This window comes from Suillus subalutaceus (assembly GCF_016647625.1).
Source record: "Suillus subalutaceus strain FC151 chromosome Unknown DFJ58scaffold_58, whole genome shotgun sequence".
NCBI classification, from domain to species: domain Eukaryota; kingdom Fungi; phylum Basidiomycota; class Agaricomycetes; order Boletales; family Suillaceae; genus Suillus; species Suillus subalutaceus.
In genome coordinates, this window is record NW_024540307.1 from 172,754 (window position 1) to 193,315 (window position 20,562).

The 20,562-nt window shown below is 48.9% G+C and overlaps 8 protein-coding genes and 1 non-coding gene across 9 annotated transcripts; 4 read left to right on the top strand and 5 right to left on the bottom strand.

Annotated features, from left to right (window-relative positions):
* Positions 1-1,450: 1,450 nt before the first annotated feature.
* On the bottom strand, positions 1,451-3,175 carry DFJ58DRAFT_703764 (Thiolase, N-terminal domain-containing protein). Its single transcript, XM_041383659.1, has 6 exons — positions 3,004-3,175; positions 2,575-2,942; positions 2,067-2,521; positions 1,821-2,013; positions 1,655-1,766; positions 1,451-1,598 (listed from the first exon to the last, which is right to left on the bottom strand). Exons 1-6 carry the CDS (start codon positions 3,004-3,006, stop codon positions 1,560-1,562), a joined length of 1,170 nt encoding a protein of 389 aa, XP_041243557.1. The 5' UTR covers positions 3,007-3,175; the 3' UTR covers positions 1,451-1,559.
* Positions 3,176-3,269: 94 nt separating this feature from the next.
* On the top strand, positions 3,270-3,340 carry DFJ58DRAFT_t98. The gene has a single exon. It is a non-coding gene; the product is annotated as a tRNA-Gly (tRNA).
* A 46-nt stretch (positions 3,341-3,386) lies between these two features.
* Positions 3,387-4,517, bottom strand: DFJ58DRAFT_790402 (snare protein YKT6). Its single transcript, XM_041390265.1, has 4 exons — positions 4,167-4,517; positions 3,890-4,113; positions 3,716-3,826; positions 3,387-3,664 (listed from the first exon to the last, which is right to left on the bottom strand). The coding sequence occupies exons 1-4, from the start codon at positions 4,402-4,404 to the stop codon at positions 3,638-3,640; spliced, it is 600 nt and encodes a 199-aa protein (XP_041243558.1). The 5' UTR covers positions 4,405-4,517; the 3' UTR covers positions 3,387-3,637.
* DFJ58DRAFT_400612 (uncharacterized protein) lies at positions 4,350-5,093 on the top strand. The gene is made up of 2 exons (XM_041380217.1): positions 4,350-4,958; positions 5,017-5,093. The coding sequence occupies exon 1, from the start codon at positions 4,554-4,556 to the stop codon at positions 4,941-4,943; it is 390 nt and encodes a 129-aa protein (XP_041243559.1). The 5' UTR covers positions 4,350-4,553; the 3' UTR covers positions 4,944-4,958; positions 5,017-5,093.
* On the top strand, positions 5,068-6,633 carry DFJ58DRAFT_400600 (uncharacterized protein). The gene is made up of 6 exons (XM_041380216.1): positions 5,068-5,120; positions 5,183-5,442; positions 5,495-5,654; positions 5,702-5,974; positions 6,027-6,102; positions 6,149-6,633. The coding sequence occupies exons 2-6, from the start codon at positions 5,248-5,250 to the stop codon at positions 6,426-6,428; spliced, it is 984 nt and encodes a 327-aa protein (XP_041243560.1). The 5' UTR covers positions 5,068-5,120; positions 5,183-5,247; the 3' UTR covers positions 6,429-6,633.
* DFJ58DRAFT_914318 (nonmuscle myosin heavy chain b) lies at positions 6,601-14,285 on the bottom strand (the record flags this gene model as incomplete). The annotated part of the gene is made up of 19 exons (XM_041395377.1): positions 13,825-14,285; positions 13,624-13,767; positions 13,358-13,542; positions 12,669-13,305; positions 11,071-12,618; positions 10,401-11,020; positions 9,666-10,353; positions 9,054-9,606; positions 8,745-9,005; positions 8,674-8,697; positions 8,511-8,621; positions 8,076-8,452; positions 7,717-8,028; positions 7,576-7,655; positions 7,467-7,514; positions 7,089-7,128; positions 6,933-6,993; positions 6,700-6,843; positions 6,601-6,644 (listed from the first exon to the last, which is right to left on the bottom strand). Exons 1-19 carry the CDS (start codon positions 13,999-14,001, stop codon positions 6,601-6,603), a joined length of 6,054 nt encoding a protein of 2,017 aa, XP_041243561.1. The 5' UTR covers positions 14,002-14,285.
* Positions 14,286-16,641: 2,356 nt separating this feature from the next.
* Positions 16,642-17,819, top strand: DFJ58DRAFT_746026 (uncharacterized protein). The gene is made up of 4 exons (XM_041387431.1): positions 16,642-16,990; positions 17,039-17,153; positions 17,204-17,281; positions 17,337-17,819. The coding sequence occupies exons 1-4, from the start codon at positions 16,685-16,687 to the stop codon at positions 17,579-17,581; spliced, it is 744 nt and encodes a 247-aa protein (XP_041243562.1). The 5' UTR covers positions 16,642-16,684; the 3' UTR covers positions 17,582-17,819.
* Positions 17,426-18,445, bottom strand: DFJ58DRAFT_746027 (chaperonin Cpn60/TCP-1 family). Its single transcript, XM_041387432.1, has 3 exons — positions 18,288-18,445; positions 18,086-18,234; positions 17,426-18,030 (listed from the first exon to the last, which is right to left on the bottom strand). Exons 1-3 carry the CDS (start codon positions 18,403-18,405, stop codon positions 17,635-17,637), a joined length of 663 nt encoding a protein of 220 aa, XP_041243563.1. The 5' UTR covers positions 18,406-18,445; the 3' UTR covers positions 17,426-17,634.
* Positions 18,446-18,475: 30 nt separating this feature from the next.
* Positions 18,476-20,472, bottom strand: DFJ58DRAFT_914320 (uncharacterized protein; the record flags this gene model as incomplete). The annotated part of the gene is made up of 8 exons (XM_041395378.1): positions 18,476-18,542; positions 18,591-18,735; positions 19,118-19,390; positions 19,437-19,492; positions 19,543-19,744; positions 19,984-20,037; positions 20,101-20,121; positions 20,338-20,472. The coding sequence occupies 7 exons, from the start codon at positions 20,470-20,472 to the stop codon at positions 18,628-18,630; spliced, it is 849 nt and encodes a 282-aa protein (XP_041243564.1). The 3' UTR covers positions 18,476-18,542; positions 18,591-18,627.
* Positions 20,473-20,562: the final 90 nt, after the last annotated feature.

Here is a 20,562-nt window from a genome sequence, read left to right on the forward strand (position 1 = left end):
CGTCTCTTAGTGTTGCCGTCGACGTACGGCTTCCATCTACCGGCATTTCGCCTGCCTCGTTTACGAATCGTTTTGATAGGGTCCCCGGTCAACTTCATTTGTACGCCCGAAGGCAACCTCCTCTCTACGGCTCATTCAAGTTATGACTGTTCGGTATTTGGTGCACGCAACTGGGTCGTGCTTCGCGCCGTCGGTGGACATAGAGGACGTGTTAATTATGCGTCAATCCGTCCAATCAGGTTGCGTAGGCGAGATACGGCGCATATCGCCTCTGTCGCCTAGCACCGGGTATTGCTCAGGTCCATCAAATATATCTCTGGTCCACGACCGGTTCGCTTTAATATCACAGCACGATCGACGCATAATTTACGCCAATTGTACGTCAAATAGTTTGTTATCTGACTTTTTGTTTCATTTCGGATCGAGTGCACATATAATAGTAGTGGTTCTTCATCACCCATGCGTCCGGAATGCGTACGATTCGATTTGGGCGCTGATGAATTTATTACTCAGGCTTGCGCCGTCATTCCCCCGCCTACGTACGAAGTGTCGGTGTGATTTCATGGATACCAAGGAATACTTATCCCGGCATTCGTCTGTCTATTCCGTAAAGGTATACGACTGATCGTGTCCCTTTGAGGTATAGACGGCGGAACCGCCAGATGTAGTGATGCGGTTCGTGCATCTGCATGACCGAAAACGTCACCCGTACGGAAGGCCATGAACATCGAGCTATTATTACAACGTCCATCAGTTGATTGTGTCTCTTTCAGGTATAGACCGCCTCCCTGCCAGATATGGTGCGGTTTATGTCGTCGGCAGGGCCGAAACCCTCACTCCGAACAGTGCTTGCCTCACGAGGCCTTGTCCCTGGTCAAGGCGAGCATGATAGATGACGTCAAATCACTGCACATGTCGAATAACGTGCTGAGGAGTACGGCAACACAACATGCACATCTTGACAGTACTAGTGCATGGCCGCCGTCCAAAGCGTCCAACACCCCACGGAAATGATGTCTAAGTACTTCTGCGGTGCCGACGAGTCTCAGGCCGTAACACCTTCTAGAGATCGAGTCCAGGCCATACTCAGGGTTCTCGTCACGACCTAGAAGCTGCGAGCTCCTTTGTCTGCGATTACTGCATCATGTAACCACCTGAAAACTTCCACGCTGATCAGCTTGAAGGTGGAACGTGATGAGTCTTCTGTGTTCTTTTCCCTTCAGGCTCCCCGAATGACCGGGGAAGCCCTGCATTGTGTCAATTCGGTGCCTAGGATAACGAGAACTACGGCGCCCTTGATTGTGCGATGTAACATGAATCGACACCTTGATCAAGAAGCCGAGAAACAAGCGCGAAGAATAAGAGTCGAACAAGATATCGAACTTCCTCACATTTTTAGATAAGAATTTTGTTCAAGGTTCTAACTTCTCATAGCAACCTGACCAACGTTATGCAAAGCTTGAAATTTGATGTGTTCTATTGGGAAAATACAGATACAGTATAGATGGGTTGCTCGTACGTCGTCCAGAAACAAACAAAGTATAAAGGTGTTACAACAACTATAGTTTTTGAATAACGATGGCAGAAGCAGCTCCACCCTAGACAAGATATCATTTGAGCATCGCGACAGCATGGATAATGACAAGTCACTTACCCCGTTGCAGATGCCTGCTGCACCGTACTCGCCAGATTTTAGGCCATGGACGAGGGACACCACAATGCGAGAGCCCGAGTTTCCGATCGCATGGCCAAGTGCGACAGCGCCACTGTTGAATCTCGTTAGCAAATACAATCTCTAAACGCAAAGTAGAAAGACTCACCCATCGATGTTGACCTTTGCAGGATCCAGTTGTAGGAGCTTTTCAGCGACACGGACGACAACCGAGAAAGCTTCGTTGACCTCGAAACGTGCGATGTCATCGACGGTCAGGTTTGCTCTCCTAAGTGCTTCTGGGAGAGCGACAGCAGGAGCCATGGGGAAGTCAATGGGCTCAACACCCGCATCTGCATATGCTGCAGAAAACGACGTTAGACGATGTTCGGTCACACAAGAAGGTCGAACTTACAAACCACTCTGGCGAGAGGTTTTACGCCGAGCTCCCTTGCTTTCTCTGCTGACATCAATATCAGAGCAGAGGCGCCATCGTTGAGGTTTGAAGAGTTGGCAGCAGTGATGCAACCCCCTGCTTTGAACGCTGACTTGAGGGAGGGGACCTTTTCGAAGATGACTTTCTTGTACTCCTCATCTTCCTTGACCACGGTGTCGCCCTTCTTGCCCTTGATCGTGACAGGCGCTATCTCGGCATTGAATGCACCCGCTTTCCATGCACGATCAGCGCGTTTGTACGACTCGATTGCGTGCTCATCGAGTGACTCTCGGGTGATTTCGTACTTCACTGCGACAGCCTCGGCACAGTTACCCATGGCGAAGTTGTTGGAGACATCCCAGAGACCGTCGGTTTCAACGGAGTCCTTGGTTTCGAATTTGCCGAACAAAGGGTTCGTGCGGGGAAGCAGGAAACTGAATGACATGTAAATCTCATGCAAAGTGGCGATTGGGACTGTAGCACTTACGGAGCGTTGCTCATACTCTCCATACCACCGGCGGCAACTACGGTCTTGTAGCCGGATTCTATGCTCTGGGCAGCAAGCATGATCGACTTCATGCCGCTAGCACAGACTTTGTTGATAGTCGTAGCGTCAGATGCGGATTTCATGCCACCAGCGAGTGCTACTTGACGTGCGGGTGATTGACCAACACCAGCCTGGACGACATTGCCGAAGTAGAGCTCCTCAACTACTGAGGGATCAACGCTTGACTGCTCGAAAGCATGCTTGAGAGCGACAGCGCCAAGTTGGGGAGCAGTCAAAGTCTTGAGTGATCCATACAAGGACCCGACAGGCGTACGGGACGCAGCAACAATTACAGCTTCGTGAGCAGGCTGTAAAGTTATGAATGATTGATATTGTTATCCAGAATATAGGATTCCGATAGGAACATACCATTTTACAGGAAAGACGATGAGTTGGTGATGGGAGATAAAAAATGTGGATATGGATGAAAAACACGTTGCAAGCACCATGATCGTGCTGGCTTTATATGCCAGTGGGATCCGAAACAGATTATTCGGGATCGATGAAAAGGATAACCGATCGTACGACTTGTCAAAGTGACCCGATTATCCGTGTGGCCTGAGGACGCACCGCACTGTAAAATGCTGTGTAGCTAGCACGTAGTAGATCTTTTCAAAATCACTACTATCTTGCAAGCATTAATGGGGTAGTGGTAACCTGGGTCGTTGCCATCGACCCGCCGGGGGTTCGATTCCCTCTTAATGCATTGCGAATGCTCCCAATTTCTGTAATGTGGCGGAGCTTCCACATTATTTTTAGTCAGAATTCATGTTGTATTCTTCCCAATTGTTAGACTATGATAACGCTCGCATCTCCAGCTGCAGGCTGCAGCTTAAACTCATTCTCTTGATCAATGATGATAATAAGCAACCTTTCACAAGGGCCTGTCATCATACTGGCCACATTGACATCGCGTGAAAATAGAACTAACGAATGTATTACTAGTTTGGCGTAACAACAACCGCAACGCAGAGAAAACATGATGAGGAAAGTGAAACATGGTCTACATGATCACACAACACGAATTTTGCTAGTGAGGCTGTCAGACCGAGCCGCCCAAACATAAATGACAGATGCTAACCTTCTTAGCTGTCTTGTAGAACATCTTGCTCTGCGCGGATAGAGCATTCGATCGCTCCACAAGGTTATCTAACTTCTCTCCGCGTTGGAGAACAGACTCAATGGTCTTGTGCTACAATACACCGTCACACCGATAAAACAATCAAGTGATTCTCACAATGAGAGGAAGACTTACCAGAACAATCTTTGTCTCATCTAGCTCCTGTTGTACTCGCATAATTGTATCAGCTTGCCGAGGATCCTGGTACTTCTGAATGTAGGTCTGGATCTCTGGGAATGATATCGATGCTGGATTTCCGAAGGCAGATTGGGGGACTTTGGCAGTGAAATCATCAAGCAGTTTTGTTAGAAGAGAGAAGGCAGGTCGAACGGGGTATTCCTGGTCAGTAATAATGATAGCTGAGGAAGGAAGTGAGCTCGATAACTCCATTACATCCGAAGCTTTGACCCACCTGCAAGCTGCTCTGCACCACCCTTGTTGTACACATGTGCGGTGTAATTGTTCTCTTGTACGCTCTGGCGCTGGCCCTGAGGAGTTCTCTCCACGACTGTCTTGGTGAAGAACGTCAAGAACTCGCTGACGGAACCTTTCTGGTAAAACGAGAAACTGGAGACATCTGAAGTAGAGCTAAGAACTGAACAAGGGCCTGAGGAGGGTGCGAGAACGACAGAGAGCGAGAAAATCTTCATGGTCGTGAGAGGCACAAGTGCTGTGACTGCGCTGTCGATGTAAATGCGTGTCACTTGAAGTCCGGCTCGGAGTCCGATTATGTACTAATATACGAAATCATACCAGTACTAGTGCCACTTTGAGCGAACCATACTGGTACTTACGCATCATGATGCATCTGTTCCACAGAATTCAGCCAAGGAGGATAATATCGCTTGCTGCCGGGATCCCAAGGAGCCTCTTTCACATTCGTGTGCAGACACGAGCATTCAATGCTCATCATGACACCTTTTCTTTGCGGTTGGCCAGTAGAAACTACCTGCGGACAAGAAAGTTTTTGCTCATATTCTATGATACTGGCAGCGTACTGGTTATATTTGGAATGCTCACTGCTGTTGTTCTGCTCGTATGGACTATGGTGTCACTCTCGTCTTCCACTTTCCTACGAGTCACTGCGCCAGATACTTCAACGTCGTTGTTGAAGAGAGCTGTCGAGGTCGTGACTCGCGCAACGACATATTCTAGAGTCACGCATGCTGTTAATCCAATTGTGAGTTAATTGCAATGCATATGCGTGAATCGCTTCCAGTAACTTGTTAAAATATCTCGAGCACTCACTTCATTGCATGTAGATCCCTGGCTTGACCGTTCCACTAAAACACCTACCGCTGATTCTACTCTCCCTTTGCATCAGTCAAATTGTGCATGAAAGTGGGCATGCCATCACTGCAGCAATGTATGTCTCTCCCTCACATACTACACAATTCCATTCAGCCAGCAGCTTCGTGTTTTTCCTAGTCATCGGATTCCTATGTTAGCAGCAGGAGCATCTATAACCTTAATGTTCCCCGGCCGCATTCGTGATGTTACCTTCCGCAAGGGTAGAGGAATTGTCTTCACTCGATCGCTTACGGGTCATTACTTCAGGCTGTTTTCATAACCTGACGCTCTGGCTGATTCTACTGGCTGCAGCCTGGTCTGGTATCGGACAACGGATACTGTTAGTAGGGTACGAAGATGTTTTTACCCGAGGGTTAATCGTGACGCATGTTGAGGCAGTCAGTATGGTCCTAAGATGATGACCTCCCTATCCTTGCTGAATTTCTGTAGGATTCCCCTCTGAGCATGCATCTTCCTGTTGGATCTTTCCTGACGACACTTGACGATTTTCCGTTGAACTCATCTCGCGATGCATGGTCCACTTATCTATTGGAACCTACTCCAGCTGCCTACAAGCAGGGGTGGTGTGTGGAGACGTCGCGGCTTAGCGGTGAGCACAGTACCTGCGTCATCCCGCCTGACTTAGTGCCTCCTTAGATGATCACCAGTGTTGCGTGGATACTGCATCATCGTCATCATGTTTTGTGTCATTTGAAAGTGCAATGGAGGAGTATTGTACCGATCCGGTAGCCGTACTGTCAAAAATGCAAAACCGATGCGACTCCTCAATATCGTGTCTGGAATCGCAGTCGTGCATCAAACCGAGGGGAGACCGAGACATCTTACGGATTACGGTGCACGAAGGGGCAGGCACTGAAGACGAGCGCATCGTGCTCTGGAGTGGTCCCAAGTACGAGGTTTGGGAGCAAGGTATGACACACGAATTCAAGCATGTCTGGTGGTTGATGTTCACTCTTATCAGTTCAAACAACGCATCTCGCACCGCGTTTCGGAATTATACCACTAGGACTACCCCCCGTACTCGCAGATTTCTTCCAGTACGTCCCTTAGACTAACTATTACTGTGTGGCTGACTCTGGGCAGGTATCTGAAGCTCACAAATCTTTCATTATATCTTCTCAACTCGCTGCCCCTGCCCGCATTGGATGGATCTCAATTGCTAATAATTTTACTGGAAATGGTCTTCACTGGATGGTTTCATACTCCCTCAACCATCCTCGACATCGAGGCACTGAGAACTCGCGGAAGCCGTTCACATGAAAGGAGAGTGCAGCGGGTACTTCGAACCTTCGTAATGATCGGTACATGCACACTTTTGGGGCTGTGCGTCATGCTTGGTATTATAGAATGGATGATTGTATGAATCAAAGGCTGTATAAGTCAAGCAAGGCGAAAGCTAACTGTCTTTGTTCATAATAAGACAAGTACATGTGACCTGCATGCATATTCATCATAGGTCGGTGGTGCATAAGTCGATCGGCGCCTCTCCATTGCGACGCATGCATCATACTACAGTGTGAGACGAAAGAAGGGTTTTACTTCTTCTTCGGTGTTGCGCCGAGTTCTACTACATTCAAGCCTGCGCCCATACGTCAGGCAATGAAACGCACTAGAAGACTGATCTGATCACGCACCTGGGGGCAAGCTCTGCTTGAGCTTTTCAGCCTTCTCTGGGTCGTCCACAGAAAGAGTGTACAAGTATCGTGAACACCGCACTTTGAACTTAGTCTGGACCTTCCCAGATGCTGATTTTGCGGCAATTTTTTTTATACGGGCCTCTGGATGGATAATACAACGCGTGAAATTTCATGCAAATTAGTGCGTGAAGTCAGTGTATTATTGAAGTACAACAACAGGATAAACGCACGGGAAGCATCCTTCCGCCGCGCAATCTCGATGAACTGCTTGATATCCCGGATTTCCTTGGGCTAACATAGACATAAGCAATGAGACCAAGAGAGCCAAATGGCCAGCGGACGTGAGCGCACCATGACGGAGTACTGAGTCTTGAAGTCTTGCTTACCATATCTAACGATTTCCAGCTACTTGGTGGAACGCGGTGGCTGAACCTTATTTTGATAGCTATTCGCAAGTTCCCGAGAGTGTAGCAGATCGTCCCGGGGCCGGCCCCCGGGACGAAAACATTGATATTGATGTTTTCGATTGCGGAGCATCAGGTTCAGCTGAGTCCTCAACCAATGCACATCATACACAGGCAGTATGTCAAGTTGATCATGTCTATAAGATACATATGTGGATGGTGTTGAAATGGTATATACAGACTTTGAGTATCTCAGATGTGACTGTCATAAATCAATTATGAACACTCGAACACTATGGAGCTGCCTTGCGAGGAGATCCAGAGCCCGCAAGGGTAGAGCCTCCATCACTAACGACTGACATCGGTCGATTAAGACGGGCGCGCAGTCGTTCAACTTCACGTTGCAGGCTAGAAAGTGACACGTAAACATTTCACCCTCAACTTGTCAAGACCTTCCAGTTAAACTCACTTCAGTACTGCCTGCTTGGAATCCACGACCTCTCGTTCTAGGCGACGTTTCACGCGCTCAAGTTCGGTCTCACTTGATTGCTATTGATATGAAGTGGAATCAGCCAAGCAACTAGATGATCAATGAAGAGGTAAGACTGACAACTTTGTCCAGTGTCTGTCGGAGCGAAGCTATCTGACCCTCAGATATTTTTCGCTCCTCCTCCAACTTGATGTGGTGCCTTTCACTTTCAGCTAACTGCAGTTGCATGTCGCGAACTGCCTTGTCAGAGCTATGCAGGCGGTTGGAGTCGACTTTCTCGGTTGATGCTTGCTTGAGTTGAGTAGTAAGTTCATCGATACGGTTCTGCAGCTGCTTGACGGTGGAGGATGGGTGAGGAGAGTTTACATATGACTTTGTTTCAAGGTCAACCACGCGGACGTTTAGGTCTTTGACCTGCTTCTCTAGCTGTGCCTGGAGGACAGAGTGAGCACGCTGGAGATCATATTTCAGGTACTTACATTCACTCTATCCAGTTCAGTATTCTCGACGCGCACCCGATCAAGTTCCAGCTGGCTTTCGTTGGCGTGCGCCTCAGCTCTCTTCAGCCGGTCAAAGGCCATAGCTACACGATCTTCTTGTTCCTCTAGAGATCGCTCAAGATCTTGTTTCATCAGCTGTAGCTTCTGCAGTTCTCGATCTGAAGTCATCTTCGTTGCATCGACATGGTCAAGCTTGATGCCTTCAAGTTCCGCCTGCAAAGAGCGGCGTGCCTTTTGTAGCATCGCCCTGTCCGCCTCAGCATCATTGAGAACGCTTCGAAGTTCTCGAACTTGTGAGTGAAGTGACACGATCTGCGCTTGCTGGTCGGATTGAGCAGTAGTCGATGATTCAAAAGCTTTGGTTAAATCGGCAATCTTCGTTTCCATCCGGTCTTTCTCCCTAGTTCCAGGCACCTCCATTGTAGACCTCGTCATCGAATCTTAGCTGCAGCTCGTCGTAGTCGGAATGTATTTTGCGGTTATCTTCTCGCAGCCTCGTCATCGCGTCTCGCTGCGCTTGCATTTCTGGGATGAATACGGTTCGGTGAGGTACACTCAAAGTTTCCTAGTCACGCACCTTCGCTCAACTGTGCTAGTTCAGCTGCAGCTTTTCATTAGAAAGGATCTTTTACGAAAGTTGTCACCAACCTTGATATTTCTTTCGCGTCTGGTCGCTGGCGAAATCACGTTCTGCGAGGTCTTTCTGATGCTGCTGACGTTCATCTTGCAGTTGTTGTACTAAACGGTGCCTGTGAATGCCCAACTCAGAAGATTCTCTATCTTCGGCCTCGATCTGAACCTCCAATTCACGGAGCCTCCGCTGAGTGTCTTGGAAATGCTCTTCGAGTGTCTTCTTTTCTGCCACTAAATCGTTATGAGTCTTTTCCAAGTCAGTGAGGGCGCGTCGAACTATCTTGGCGATCAGTATTGTTCAGGGCGGAGGAGTCCAAGGTTTACCAGAGGATTCAGCACGTTCTGTTTTAGCCTTTGCTTCTGCGTTGGCGAGTGCTTTATAAGCAGCCCTTTCAGAGGCCCTACGCTCCGCCTGGTCCACCCCACCTCCCCTGGCGAAATCTTCTACCTCCCGGGTGAGGCTTGCCTTGGCTTTCTCCAAAGACCGAATGTAGACAGCGTCCTTCTGCAGCTGCTCTTGCGCCTCTCTCAGTTGCTGATCGGTTACTTTCTTGGCCTTCTCCAGAACGTAAACGTGTTCGACAATCGTTTTATCTTGTTTGCTCTCCATTTGCTTGAGCTCCCACTCCCGATTCTTGAGATCAGTGATTGCGTTGTTAAGATCATGGTCGTGCTTTGCAATGCGTTCCTGGTACTCCTTTCTCTGAGTTAACATGACGTGTTGAAGGTTCTTGCACTTGGCTGATTCGGATTCTAGTTGTTTCTTTAAGGTTTCCAACTGGCGTTCGCCAGCGTGAGCATCTCTTTCCATCTGCAAAACCGCATCCTCGATCTCATTATATTTGGTCTGAGCAGCGTGGAGTTGTCGTTCCAGGATCTGATAAAGTAGAAGTAAGATCCATCCAATCCAGTAAATGCAAATAATTGCCCAATCACCTCTTTCGCCCTCGATGTATCCGCTAACCGACCATCCGACTCAATCTGACGGGATCGCAATGCCTGAAGTTCTGATTCGACCACTCTTTTGGCTTTTTCCAGATCCACGACCATTGCCTCGGCCTTCGACGTCCGTTCCTTCAAGCCTCGCTCGCGCTCCAAAAGAGAGCTGTGAGCTGAATCCAGCTGCTTGTGCTGACGACGCATCTCGTCTAGCTCGGTAACGAGCTTGCTTTCCTTGTCGAGAGCGTTTTCCCGTAAAACGCTGAGTTCCGTGTGTAACTGGAAAGACTGACGGCGGAGCTCGGCAAGTTCTTCCTCTTTGCTTTTCTCAACTTCGAGCCGGCGGGCGTCTTCGGAGGTCTTGGTCTCCATGATTGCGCGGAGTTCGTCCAGCTCGCCTTGAAGTTTTATCTTAGCGGAAACTGCACGATCTACATCGGCCCTGGAAGCATGAATGTCTGCTCGCTGTCTGTCAGATGTGGCGTGGAGTTCGACGATCTCCTTTTGCAGTCGAGAACGCTCATCGGCGGATGCGGTGATGGTGGTAAGCAGCTGTGAATTTTGGTCCTCTTTGTTCTGGACCATAGCAGAATACTCTGCGGATGTACGAGCCATCTCTGTTAGCTGTTGTTTGAGGTAACTTGAGCTTCTTTCCAGTTGGTCGACCTTGCTGCCGAGCGACTCTCTGCGCGAAACATCAGACCAAAGATCACGGTAAGCTTGGAGGCTCACTTAGACCGAATTTCCACACCGAGCTTGACCTGCAGGTCGCTCACTAAAGCCTCAGAACGCTCCTTGACACGCGCCAAATCTTCATCGTGCTGCGAAACAAGGGCTCTGAGGTCTTCATTGGCTTTTTGGAGAGCCTGGTGTTCCTGTTGCAGCTGAACCATGCTGCTCTCCTGCGTTAATACAATGTCCGAAAGCTCCGCCTCTTTAGCCCGCCATTCATTTTGTTGACCTTCCATGCGGACAAGATGCTCCGCAGCCTGATCGAACGCGACGCGCATAGTTTCATGTTTCTCATCGGCGTCCTTCTGAAGATGTAGGGCACGGTCCAGTTGCGAATCGAGGACGTCGAGGTCGGCGTGTAAGGCAACGATTTCTTCTTCTAGTTCTGCTTCCCTCTTTTTGCTTCTGTCTAACATGGCATCTTTATCGAGGGCAAGCGCACGCTCTGCTTCCAACTCGTCGACGATCTTTCGTTTCTCCGCCTGAAGAGTCATCTTCACGTTCTCTAGGCTTTCCCGTTCCCGTTGATCGCGCTCCGCTCTCTCCTTCGCAAGTTGCAGCTCAACATCTTTCCTTCTGAGCTCCTCGTCGTTTCGTGTCGCGGCGAGCAATGGACGGACCTGTTTAAAATGATCAAAAATTACTTTGAAATAAACAAGAGCCACCTTACTTTCGTGTACAGTTGCCACCATGGCCAATCTCGCAACTCCCCGTACACGCGAGCATTACGCTGGATCGTTCGTATCGCCACCGCACGATTGAGAACCTTCTTCATCTGTCTGCGTGCGGAGAACTTCCTAGCAACGGCCTGTAGTCTCGAAAAGACATCGAATAGAAGGGCATCCCGCCGCTCCTCGAGATCGGCGAGGACTCCTGCTTTGAAGAATATCTTGGACGTTCCCACCCGGAACAACTCGGTATCGAGATCCAAAGCTTCTACAATACGGATGCACGATTTGCGACCATCCATGTATCCACGAGGAATAACGCCTGGAGTCATGATCTCGTAGCGTTGGCGAAACTCGACGAAAGGAAGTCGATTGGGATAACCAAGACGCGCTATGCGAATGCCCTCCAAAACACCGTTGCAACGTAATTGATCGAGGACGAGAGGCACGTCCACCCTTCCAGGTTTCTTATTGACGTTTGGCACGATGCAACGCACGAAATGTGGTTGTGTTGCCTGCAACTGAGCCATGAGGAGCGCTAATTGCTCCTTGTGCCGTTGCCCCACTGTTCTAAACGCTCCCCTCTTGATGGGGCGCCTTTTCCCTGCGGAGAACCCGGCGCTGGAAGATGGGGGCATGTCGGCGAAGACGCCAGCAAAATCTTGGAAGAGCGAGGCCACGTAAGGTTCCGACGATGACGCCAGTACACGTGTGAGATTATCGTTGAGGGGATCCTTATTCTTCTCTAACCACCCGTCGGTGCGATACTCGACTCTGCCTGCGTAGTGCGTGATGATGAAGCCTTGTTCAAACTTCGGTAGGGTGTATTTCGTTCGACCTGGATGAGGTTGCTCAGTTCCGCGCAGATCTCCGCTCCAGATCGAATGGACTTTCTCCGTGAACGTGAGATCGGTGGCTTTGGGCATGATGCATTCCTCGTCTAAACAACTGAGGATGCCAATGGCGTTCCCGCTACTCTCGATGAGGTCGATGGTCGGCTGCAAGTCCAGCTTGAAGTTCACGTAATCCCATTCTATGCCTTCCCTGGAATACTCCTCCTGCTCGAGGACAAACATATGGTGATTGAAAAACTGTTGCAGTTTCTCGTTGGTATAGTTGATGAGCAATTGCTCGTACGTATTAATTTCGAAGATCTCGAAGCCAGCGATGTCGAGAACACCGATGAACGTCGACTTAGAGGACGGACGATCTAGCGCACGGTTGATGCGCTCAACCAGCGCACCGAAGGACTTCTCGTACAACGACTTGCTCAAGGACGCGAGTTCGTCAAGAGACTGTTGCCCCGTCCTCGCCTGCGTGACCCACTCACGTCCAGCGAGAACCCTAGGCCGTAATATAGCTCTCGTGAACTCTGCGATGGGAATACCTAGCAAATGGCAGACACGCTCAGCTTGGGAAGGATCTGGCATGAACGCATCGTCCGACTTCGTAGAACGGATGTCGATGTTGCCAATATGAAGAATTGCCGCGACGATGCGGAAAAGGTCGAACTGTTCGGCGACCGTAAAGCCAACAATATCAAGAGCATTCTGGGAGCGTGTTATTCGGATATCGAAGACTTCGCATTCACGAAACGTACTATCAGAGCGTCCCAATCTTCGCGATCGTTGACACCATCAACCTCTCGCCTGCTTCTGTTGAGAAATTCATATTCATCCAGAGGTCGATCCAGCAGAAGAGTGTCTGTAGAAGCACGAATATCAAAACAAGTGGGGAGAGGATATGTTAAAAATTTGCCTTTTAATGATCCTCCACTTGATAGTAACTGGTAAAATACGTGGAAGTTGCGTTCTGCAGCACTGCGAACCACTACTCGACTCTTCTCCAGCAGGTACCAGTCAATGTTCGCCCCGGATATACTCCCGTCCAGAGAGAAACTAATCCTGATAAACTTCCCAAATCTACTTGAGTTGTTGTTCCGCTGAGTTTGCGCGTTACCGAATGCCTCAAGGATAGGATTCGCTTGAAGAATCTGTCGCTCTAGCAGGCCCAGGCGACCCTTGGCGCCTCCAGTGCTGTTAGACGTAACATGAGTAGCTTTTGCATGGAAAGAGCCTCTTCTTGGCAAACCCGAAGGTGGGGATGCGGGGAATGAAGATGCCATAGAAGCAGAATGTGAATGTGAAGGATGGCGCGGGTGCGCATCAGTCGCTATGGCAGACAGGTATTGTATAACTTTCTTCGTGCTTTCGGTCTTTCCTGCACCAGATTCTCCCCTGTGGACGGCGAATTAGTTGTATGATTCACCGAAATGTAGGGATAGCCGACGTTATAAGAATGCTCTGATTTTCGCGCTCCTCCCCCATGTTAACCCATGCGCGCTCGGCAACCGCGAAGATATGAGGAGGGTTCTCATCCCGTCGTTTACTGCGATACTGAGATATAATTGCGTCTGTATACAGCGGCAGGTTCTGGTAAGGGTTTATAGCGACCAAGAATAAGCCAGAGTATGTCTACTCGGTGCATTTCAGTAGGTGTGCCAAGTAGGATGATCATGGATGTGCGCAAGAAATCGCTGACAGAAGAGGACTCACATAGATAGCTCCGGATCCATACCTTAGACGGAAATTATGCACGACGCTCGCTTCGTTTAAAAATGTAAGATCCGCGATGTCTTCGACGCGATCGAACTTGGGAGGGTTCATCTTGGAGAGTGCATACAAAGGGACTCGACGAATCTGACGCGTTTCGCGTCAGCAATTGGCACATTACGAAAGAAGTTAAGATGAAGATACCTCGCCCCCAGAGGACATAATGATTTCTGCAGTCTCATCATCTTCTTGGTGTACCCAGCCAGCGAGATAACCGTCTTTCTCGTCTGGTACCCACACCCATTTCTTTTCATTAAACTCAGCCTGTAGCGCAGCGGCGCGTGCGGCTTCTGTACTCTGAGAGGGACGAGGAGCTGGCATCAGCAGGGGTATGGGCCACCAAAACTGTGTTTGGCTTGTAAGCTGTCTCGGGATGACTGGATAACTTCGCCAGGATATCCAGGTATAAGGTGGTGTCTAAATGTGTGGTCAACCTCGGAGTGATGGTCGTGAATAGGAAGCAGAGCAATATATTGAGAGAGTTGAAAGACTTCACACAGCTGGGTATGCTCACGATCGCGAACAGGTTATGGATATACAGACCGTGACAGTAACTGTTGTACTTTGCAGCGGAATGATCACTTGAACCAGTGTTCCTAATTAGGTAAGTGCTTAATGATGGATGCATATTCATCGTTTCACGAGTTTCTTCGAAATAAAACCAGTATATATATGTAGCTCCTCGATCTCACGCATTGAGACACTTGGTTGTTCCATCAAAATTGATGTTGCAGAATAGTTCACCCGACCTCTACCACCTTTGCACTTATATATGACGCCTGTATTATAATGATACCACCTGAGGGGTGGTGCTGAATGTTCTCGTATGCTAATACTAACTTGATGACTGATTTGAGTTGACCATCGTCACTGTTCTAACTTTATGAAAATGGATCGGTGATGCATGACCTTTAATGTTATGGTATTCTCCAAGGAACCCCATGAACGAGGTGTAAAGATATTGACAGCATAAGAGCCTATGATCCCGTTCCGAGGACGACTTCCTTGATATAAAGCTGGGGAAGGCATAGATCATCGGATAAGGGTTTACGGCAGGTGGGATATCTATCACATCTTTTTTTTCAGTATGAGGGATACCATCGAGCTCAAATATGGTCAAGAGTCAGCATATTGCGAATGCAATGAGTAATGGTGGTGTGGAGCAAACTAGACGGTAGTGGATGACAAGTGGTTGAACTGAGCATACAGTCGGCAGGGGACCGACACTATAAAACCACAGATGTAAGGCAATCCTGGTGCGGACACCTGAAAAAGAGTTTGTAACGAGCCCACTGCCAGACGTGAGCTTGAAACAAGAAAGTATGAACCTTAGGATTCAATCCCAGCGAGTACCATATGGGTTCAGGTGTTGTTCGAATTCGCGGTCAAAACTTTGAAGTAGTCAGATAGTGAGGTACTATGACTCTGATGGGGAAATGAAGTTGAGAGAAAAGGGTATCATGCCGGTGGGGAGGAAAATTGAAGACTCACATGTCTCAAATTTCAAGTGCAGAGCACGATTGTTTTAAGACGGCACAACCCATCTCCCATGTGTCAGATGTCAGTATCCTTGAAATCGGCTGGCTGGCCGAGCTTGATACTACCATTAGGAGCTCTTATCCTTCTGTGAGCCCACGTACGATACCAGTACAACTGGATAAGCATCCGTGTACCGAGCCACCGTCAAGGTACACTCAGAATTAGCCACCTCTGTTCTTCAAAACTTTGCTGCATATTTCAAGTGCCCTGTCATCCACGAACAGAAACGATGTCTTTTATTGTGTAATGATGTGGCAATCTGTGACGATTCTCTTGTATTCTCCATCAGGCTGCTTCACTGAGCTAGTAAAAATGTGCTAAAAGGCTGTCCAAGACACCCGATCAGTTGTAACGCTTGCAAGTGAGACTCGGAAGAAACCACCCCCTTGTCTCCAGGAATGTGGGGAAGAGAATCGAAAAATGACCCCAAAGTTCGTCTAAGGCGAGACATCCGTATTATCTCCGAGCGCGTACCCGAGTTCTGAGCGGTTATGTGCGCATACCATTCTGATGCTGGTGAGTTGAGCTGTTGGATCGTATGTTTTCCAGACGATGTCGCAGGCCAACCTGCCAGCACTTGTAATAGATATGTCATCTTATTAGGTGCGACCAGATGGTTGGATCTGTGTAGAAAGACATGCGTTTGACACGTGTCTTGTCAAATCAACTTGTAAAGACAAGGGAAACACTCACTGCCAGTGTGTATCATACTTCGCTCGTAGTACTACCAATCTGGGGGACTCATATCCCACGTCCCTACAGAGCCCCAAGATGTCTCGTACACGGCACGATCGACAAGGGCGCTGTCATCATCGTGGAAGGTGCGGTAAGACATGTCTGTGTTTCAAAAAAGGACACAGAAGAGCGCGTGACAGCGCACAGTGACACGATGGAGCTGTCCGGTTGGAAGTGAGGGTGATGAGTGGGCGTGTTAGGGTATATGCTATGTGCCGCAAGGTGGCACCTAAGGCCAATAGCTGTCACATTCAGGAATTCATCGTCCCTCGAGTTCGTCGCTGCTGACCGGAACCTCTTAGTAACACCCAATTCTCATCTGTGTCTCCAGCGCAGATGAATTCATATCTGGCTTTACCGCGGGGCCTGTCTTCGAATCGCTGCCACCGTCAGTCACACTAGTACTGACACCGGGAGACCTTACCAAGTTTACACCTTTGAACGCATCCAACTCGAAAGAATACCTTGCCCGTGCTATTCACGGTTTCGTTCACGGAGACACAGCCATGGCTTCCGTGTTGACGAAGGCAGCCGCTATAAAATCAATTCTGACACCGCCAATAACTTTGAAGGGTCGCAGAGAATGAATTCAATGGATTCAAAATTTCAATCCATATAAAACACCAAAAACACGTACTTTCCGTCACTCAAGGCCACGTGACCACGTGTTTGGCGCTCAGCAAGCCAGTTGTCTCCTATCCTCGGATCCAAGTTGCTTTAAGAGTACACCATGGCCCCAACCACTTATAGATCTGATAGGACTGTTCTTAAAATTGTCACCACTGAAAAAAAAGGCAGGGAGGCTGCCTTGGATCCGGTCAAGATTCCCCAACTCGCTAATGCTATCCCCGAAATCAACCTCCAAGAAGCTCCCATGGAGAAGGACATACCTGTCAGCAGGTCCAGAAGGACACTCAGGGAGATACTATCTTTGTTGTGCCGAAACCTGAAATCATACACTATCAACAAAGTATGGCCTGGTGTGTGGGGACAACCTGCAAATGTGAAGTACTGTTTACAAACACCGACCCTTGAGGTAAGTTTTGAAATATTTAATAGTGTGTAACTAATCTGGTGGGCTTAGGACCTCGTAAAGGAGATGGAGACGCTAAAGATACAAGTAGGAACTTTGCAAGCTCGACAGGAGGCCCAAAAAGCAACCATGACAAAACGGCAAGTTGCAAAGGACATATTTCAAGGTAGGTTTATATTTCTGCCCACCACTTGCAACGCTGCTGATTGCCGTCAGCGCTCGGAGAAATAGCTTGGACTCAAATTTCTGCCGAGAGGAAGTTTGACCTTGCCAGCACGAAAGACATCAACAACTGTATGTCTTATATCACCACACTCGAAGTTCATCTGACTCGCGTTATACTATCCAGTCACGGAACTCTACTACAACTTTAGGGCCGACACGGTGACCATGGCCGCATATCAGTCAGTCAGCCCTGAAGTTCGCAGATTTGTTGATGCTGCCATAGTGTTGAAAAGGGAGGTCAAGGGAGATCAAGGTCATGTCGCGCACCCCGACATTAGTATGGCATGCTTGCAGGAAGTGCTCGACAAGCTGGGTATCAACGGCGTCCTTAGGGATCAATTGATTTCCGACGTGCAAACAGAAGCATGATTGATTTCCGTTGACGGCGTAGTTCAGGTTCCTTGCATTATCCCCAAATCACTTTAATTCGCAGTTTGTATCATCCTAGTAGCAGCCTCGATAGCGCGCTCGAGGTAGTCGAAATGGTTGGCCATCGCCCCTCTAAGCATGATCGCCGCTGTACGCGTCTTCTCAGCGCGGCTCTGATGCCCGTCCTCGCCGGGAGCGAGCTGACGGAGGACGGTGACGCGGTCTCCACCGATCTCCGTCATCTCGAAGATGTCGACGTAGCTGGCTTCCTCCGGGGTGGGTGTGCCGACGCGGGTAAGAGGTGTGGCGTTGACGACGCGAGCTACACGGCGGAGGTCGGATTTGGAGAGGACGATGTTGAAGCGATTGAGGTAGTGTAAGGCGAGATCGCCGACGGATGAGCCTGCGATGATAACTCTGATGCCTGAATCAGCGATTTCTTTAAGGATCTGTTTATCGAATGATGGTTAGTAGATGTAGCAGGTAATGGGATGGAGATCATACCCTTTCGAGTGGTTGTTCCTCGCTGCACATGAAATTGAGCATTCCGTCTGCGTTTTTGAGGAGGGCGGTGCCTTTTGTTTCGGTTTGGGCGATGTCGAGAGTGCACGTGAAGACGGCCACTTTCACGCCTGAAACTTTTTTGATGATACCTTGGGAGGGGATGTGAGTGTGAACGCTGTATCGAGGATTTGGGTAGAATTACCGTCCTGTTCGCGACCAAATACCATCCCTTGAACGACTTTGCTGCCCAAAAGGCTGCCGCTCATGATCTTGACGACGCGCATGTTGTCGACGTTGAAATTCTTTGGGTTTTTGGGCATGACTGCGAGCGAGGCTTCTGCCACATGTGACAACAATACGTCCTTGTAACCGCATTGTTTTGATGCAATAGCGGGTCTGAGGGCTGTAATAAGGGATTCCTACGTGAAAGGGGACAGTAGGCTGGATGTCGATAGATCTGCGCCACTTCATAAGAAAACGTAAACAAGATGAGGGAGGGACTCACTTTTAGGTTCCGCGAGAACTTTGGCGCATATGAGTTCCTATCCTCTGATGACCTCGCCAGGGTGGAAGCCCATCACGAGAAAGTTCTCTGATTTCTTGAGCAGTTTTCCTGCGAGGATGATGACCATGTTAATAGAATCACCCATCTGAATTTAAGTTAATAAGCAGATAAGAATGGAATGAAGGACAAATCTCGGACTTTTGAGCTTACGAGGCCATGGCAAGGAGCTTAGCTACTGGGTGGATAACTTTGCCCTCCCTGATGATGGTAGCGGCATCGGATGTCACGAAAAAGTCGGCCAAGGTGATTTATTCTGCCCTAACAGAGTCAGGATAGATATATCTAAGTGCAGGACACGTCCATCACACTGCTCTTGAAAGGTATTGGGAGAAAAAGGACGTGCAGCATGGATTGCATAGCGGATGTGGTGATAGGAGGAGGAGCCGGGGTAACGTATACCTGAGCAGTCGTTAGTATCTATGGAGTCGAGTATCTGCCTGACTGACGGTCGTGCGTCTAGGACACACTGGAAGTAGCGGGTGATCGATGGGTGCGAATTTCGGGGTATGCGGCAAGCATATTTTTACGTTCACATTGACGCCCCAAACTTTGCCACCCTTCTGTTCGTGCTTAGCCCACAACTGACTGAGAACCTCGTTACCCTCAGCACCTCCCAGTGCATTCTCAGCAAGCGTTTGAGGTATGACTTCGAGTGATGTAGCATACCGCTTCACAGCCAGCTTCCTCATCTCGCTCCCGTATGCCTCAACACGCTTGCCTAGCTCACAGCTCCGTCGCACCTGCACCAGGAACTAGCCGCGAGTCTTTTATAAAGGATCTGATCACATAAACGCCATCGTCGATGGTGCGCTCGAGGTCGTTGAGATGGTTGGCCATCGCCCCTCTAAGCACGATCGTCAATGTGTGTGTTTTCTCTGTGTGTCCCCGATACCCGTCCTAGCCGGCAGGAGGACGGCGACGTGGTCTCTACCGATCTCCGTCGCCTCGAGGATGTCGACATAGCCAGCTTCCTCTAGGGTGGGTGCACTGATGCATGCGAGAGGCGTGGCATTGGCGACACGAGCTATGCGGCGGAGGTCGAATTTGGAGAGGACTTTGAAAATAGTGATGTTGAAGTGATTGAGGTAGTGTACCTGCGATGATGAGTTTGATGCCTGAATCGCCGATTTCTTTGACGGTCTGATTATTCAGTGATAATTAGTAGATGTAGAAGGTAATGGGATGGAGAATATACCCTTTTAAGTTGTTATTCCTCGATGCGAGTAAAACAGGTTTGAGGGTTGTGATAAGGGATTCCTGTGTGAAAGGGGAAACGTCAACAGATCTGCGCCGCTTCATGAGAAAACGTAAATAGGATGAGGAAGCAACTCACTTTCAAGTTCACCGAGGGCTTTGGCGCATGCGAATTTGTATCCCTTGATTCAGACTTTGCCGGAGTGGAGGCCCATCAGACAAGGTTTTCCGATTTCTTGAGCAGGAGAATAATGACCATGTTGGTAGAGTCACCCATCTGGATTTAAGTTGATAAGCAGATAAGAATGGAATGGAGAACAAATCTCGGACTTTCGAGCCTACGAGGTCATGACAAGGAGCTTAGCTATTGGGTGAATGACTTTGCCCTCCCTGATGATGGTAGTAGCATCGGATGTTACGAAAAAGTGGGCCAAGGTGATTTATTCTGCCCTAACAAAGTCAGGATAGACACATCTAAGCGCAGAACACGTACCATTAGCATTGCTCTAGAAAGGTATTGGGAGAAAAAGGACGTGCAGCATGGATTGCATAGCGGATGTGGTGGATTTTGTAAGAAGGTGGATGAGGGGTTGGAGGAACGTATCCCCGGAGAATTGACAGTATCCATGGAGTCAGCTTACAGCAGTTGACAAGGTGCACTATAAGAGGTTCAGCAGCCCATATCTCTATCAAAGTTAAGTAAAACGGAGCAAACAAC